This window comes from Echinococcus granulosus, assembly GCF_000524195.1.
Source record: "Echinococcus granulosus chromosome Unknown EG_S00240, whole genome shotgun sequence".
Taxonomy (NCBI): Eukaryota; Metazoa; Platyhelminthes; class Cestoda; order Cyclophyllidea; family Taeniidae; genus Echinococcus; species Echinococcus granulosus.
In genome coordinates, this window is record NW_020170620.1 from 30,796 (window position 1) to 35,742 (window position 4,947).

The 4,947-nt window shown below is 39.6% G+C and overlaps 1 protein-coding gene across 1 annotated transcript; it reads left to right on the forward strand. All coding sequences in view use genetic code 11, as the record gives it.

The window, feature by feature from the left end:
* Positions 1 to 3,419: 3,419 nt before the first annotated feature.
* EGR_10605 (hypothetical protein) lies at positions 3,420 to 4,317 on the forward strand (the record flags this gene model as incomplete). The annotated part of the gene is made up of 2 exons (XM_024499854.1): positions 3,420 to 3,457; positions 4,227 to 4,317. 2 exons carry the CDS (start codon positions 3,420 to 3,422, stop codon positions 4,315 to 4,317), a joined length of 129 nt encoding a protein of 42 aa, XP_024345733.1.
* Positions 4,318 to 4,947: the final 630 nt, after the last annotated feature.

Sequence of the window (4,947 nt, forward strand, 5' to 3'; positions counted from 1 at the left end):
CCAGGACACTGACATGTTGGAGTAACGAAAACAGAGGGAGTGGGAACGAGTTTAAGTATAGTCACACAGACTCCTTGAATTCCAGACAATGCTTTTCTGAACTCCCTAACCCGGCCACTACCTTACAATTTCCTATGGAAACCGCACTATTTAGATTATTTACAAAACCTTACGCACTGCACTAGGAAGACATTTCGGTCCTCAATAGTGATATTGGGCAGCATAACGCCAATCCAAGATTAGTGTTAAACTGCCTACGAGACGCAAGTCAGGCTCTGAAACCAAGGAAATGCCAGCTACTGCAATGCTCATCAACTTTCTGGGATAAGCTGTCTCTTTGGATGGGATGACATTTACTGAAGCCTGTAAAAATAAGTGAGTACTTAGCCAATAATAACTAATCAAACGGGACCTCGTACTTGTTTGGATCTGCCAGGTTATTATAGGCATTTGTTTGAAGGTTGTGTCAAGGTCACAGAATAAAAGCAGGCAAAAAGAATCTCTGTTTGAGTAAAGAGCATGCTAAATCGTGTAAAAAAGTGAGGCAAATACTTCGCTTTGCACAGATTCTAGCACTGTGTAAAAGAAGGCATGCCAGCTGTGCACCGGTACAGATAATCGCGAATGTAGGAAATGCATGACAGAATTCCGATGACGCCTCGGCTACTAGAATCGCGAATATTACTTATACCACACTTGATACAAATATGACATTTTACTACATACAATCCTAAAAATTATGAACTAAATCAATCATAGCATTTGCTTTTAAAAAATATTACCAGTCTGTGTAATTTTGTGTATTTTCAACTGTGTTTTATCTTTAACATTATAATTTTTTGCACTGGGAAATTAAGCAGAAATAAATATCTTGCTAAAGCTTGTTTTTCCAAATAAACATTTCTTTTTAATTTACGAGGGCAGTCACTTCTCTCACATTCAGCGTACTGCTTATACGACCTGAAAGAGCACTGTACTGCTCGATGCACCACAGGATGTCACCTGTAAGCCGGTCGAACTTGATTTCCACGTGATAATAGATTTTTATCAATGAGCCATGGTTTTACCCTATTAAGCTTGTTACCTCTGAGCTTCGTGTAGGAAATTATTTAGTGTGAGCAGATTTCCGTAGATCACTTGCACGCGAATGTGTCAGCTGTAGGGCGTCATTGCTGTTTGCAAACCACTACAGTATCTTTCCCTTTTAAGGTGACAGCATTTCACAAATGACTTTTCAGCCATTTGACTCCAACGTGCTAACACTGTATCATTTTGTATATGCATAAACTTGACTTGAATTATTCATTCGTAATTTCACTTTACTTCTACGCATGACTTAGTGTGGTCTTTTAAAACCAAATACCACTTTCCTAGTAAGATTTGCTTTTATTTTAAATCACCTCTTTACGTAATTTTACAAATCAATCCAAATTAAATTTAAAATGTTGACTTCTGCTGCATTTGGCCTGCCTTTTACAGGGTCGATACAAGTAAAGTTAACATCATAACCTAAAAACTTTAATTGTTTCCACATTTGATGCTATTTAATGAGCACTGTGCAACCTTTGAGTGACGTGTTGGAAAAAATGTGACCTATTTGGCACCATCACACGATTACCGCTTACATGTTGTCGTTAAGACAATAATCAAATGCATTGTGCCATAAATAGGTTTCAACAAGGATGACTCTTACACCCATTACACTCCGCTGCACATTTGCTGATTATACGTTTATTTAATTTTTTCAGCTCATCAATGCGGACACTGTTCACAAGAAGGTTGAAGATGCGTGAGGCAGAAATGCGGCACGGTGAATCACATTATGCCGTCGCTGGATTGTCCGTAACGCTTACTACTGTATCTGTTTAAACGTGTAACAAAGAAGGAGTAAGCCTCAAGATTTCTCACCTCACTTTTGTGGCAAGGAAATGGAGTATCGTAGCTAACACAAGATGACAGGAAATGCTAAATAATTTGGAGTGTATTTTTGTGGAAGATATCAATGCCTTGTTAATGTGGGCTTAAACCAAATAACATCACCGCTAATCAGTCTTTCGTCGGGATAATGGAAGTCGACCTGGCTTTTTTGGGGACCTTTATGAATGCATTACTGGAAAATTTTTCACTACCAGTAGACTCTAAAAGGTGGCTTATGTTGTAACGAAGTCAGTTCTAATTCGGAGCCAAAAACAGGAGTATTCCATCCGGAATGAAATGAATAGCAGTAAAGTGCTTTCACTGCTCTAGCGGTAACTTGAGAAACAGTTTGTGCGCCTTGGACAAGAGTAAAGACTCACTTGCATGCAGGCTTCATTCAACTTTAGCTGTCATTAGGGGCCTCTGTGTGTGCACTGTGAGCGGTGCGTCTATGACTAGTGACAGGGCTATAAATGCCTATAACATTGAAAATAAAACGATAGCCACACATTGGGTTAGGAGTTGGGCTACTTCGTGGACTCGGCTCCTACTGCAAGAGACACCTTTGCCTGCTTAAACAAACTTCATCTAACTTTCACTTTTTATGATGTACCACAAAGCTATTCAGTGCTAAACCACCATCTCCTCAGCAACAATTCAAAGTCATTTCACATGCCATTGGTCAAATTTACGGCTTCACACAGCTACATTGCCAGTCCAAACAATTAATGATTAAAAAACGTTTCAAAGTCAGGCTAAAATTAATGCATTTATTGAGCCTTTCCGATGGCAATAAGGCAGTTTCATTCCACTTCAGGTTGTGACCATTGCAAATAGCTGGATGTTTGTTGGAAGTCAAATAAATGAGCTGCAGTGTAATCTTGTGCATTTATGACCAATGCCATAGCGGGAGGCAAATCGATGGCAGAATTAACCCTGCAAATACAGCTACACTTGTTACAAATTCGCACCCATCCATCCACATCATTCTGTTTCACGGACAACTTGCTATTGAGAGGATTGAGCAGCATGAATTAACAGATTATGATATTCGATGCATAACGGAATGGCACCATAGTGTAATTTGATGAAAGCATGTGAATATGATGCATGGGCAATGAAAGAATATCACTTCATGAAGCAGTTTTTAGTTGACGAAATCTATTGGATCAAAAAATAGGGCATACTATCAAGACATTTGAATTGGGAGATGCGAATACCTCAAAACTAAGCTAGTGAGGGTGAGTTCTGCAACTCTTGTTAGATTAGTCGCAAACCGAGCCTCAACGTTGCTTTTTTTTAATTCATTAACCACTGGAAGGACCGCTAATTCACGTACTGTGTCAAGGTGGAATTGCAGCTATTTGGTCGATGATTATGGGGGGTTAAACCTTTTTGCCCTCCCCTATTTCAGTTTTAGAGTAATAAACATTCAACCTCATATAACCTTTCAATCAAGGTGAAGAAGATGAAAAAACGAGATACACTAAAAAGTAAGCTACATGGACATCCTTCTTAGGTGTGTTGTTGCTAGCATTGAGTGCGTTACGATGCTCACTAGGACTGGGGGTAGGGGATGATACGAGCATACTAGGGGTTTAACACATTCTTCCTTTGAGTTAAATTTGCATACATTGCTTACGACGGTTTTGCTTAAGCTCGGTGAGTCCAAATTATTTTCTCGGTTTACTTAGCCTGCCCAGACTGACTTCATTATAATATCTTTCTCCAAATGTCTACGTTTGCTTATTGACCATCAAATTGACTCCAGTTTCTAGCCAAAGTTACCCAAAGGAGGGACTTTGGAAACAGGAAACGGATTTATTTAATGCCAAAAACCTATTTGCAGCTATCTCGAATTGCCTGAGTTGGATCCTGGTGAATGGAGTTCTGGTTCATGTAGCCACCAGGATCGCAAAAATCTGCCATTCAAATGTTAATAGCCAAAGGTACTTGGAAACTCGGATTTGGTGTGATCAGATAGCAAAATGAGGAATCTTAATTCCACATTTGCTATCATAAGAATAGTGAAGTTCCCCTCTTTTCCTCCTCCCCATTCGCATTATTCTCCTTTGTTTTGCAATCTCCCGCTCCTAGATCACGAAAAAATTTGACAAAAATCATAATGCCGATACATGTTGTATCCTCAGCTTCTACGACATTGCTAATTTTCGAACATTGGAACAAATCCATTAGCAATAGAAACAATGACATTGGACGATGCGACGGTAGGCATCAAAACTACATTCGACATCTGTTCCAATCCGTTGTTTCAAGCACACACATCTCCACTTTGTTTACTATCGCAGCGCCTCAGCCTACGTTCTGGGCTTAGGGTTTGTCGTTAATACTGTCGCTGTCTTACAAGCCGCTATCGCTATAGCCATTGGGAATGCATAGGGGCAATTTTCGCAAGATTACACTGCGCTGGGAACGGAAAACATAGAAGAGCAGATAGAAAGGAAGAATAAGAAAGGAGCTGATAATCTACGCAGGTGGTCAAGATAATCAGAGAATCGACTAGGATCATTGCTCTGTGTACAACATTTTTCTGCAAAATGAGAAAACGTCGAGCCATGTGTAACTTGCAAAAATAGTTTTAACGTCTCTAACTGATATGCGCATTTGATCGGATTGGATATTGACGAATTTGGGGGTTGTGTGGTAGTATTGGTAGTGGTAATAGTAAAATCGTTAGAGTGTACACAGAAAGGTGTTTTGGGTACTGGCAAATTTAATGAGTCGAACCATTCACTGACTGCTGTGATTGGCGAAGTTGATTTGATTCTGATGCATGCGAAGCATTTGTTCTCCCATTAAATTTGGTTTACTTCATTTGATTGCCATTTAGCTACTTTAGGACCATGGAGGTGTTTCAGCCAAAATAAACAATAGTGATGAAATAGACAGCCGCAGTTATACAGCAAAGCGAACGTTCTATTGATCTAATGCTAAGCTTGGTGGGTTTTCTAGTTGATGTGAGGAAGTCATTCAAGCAGCCAGCCGCAAAACATGCTGAATGACATAAAA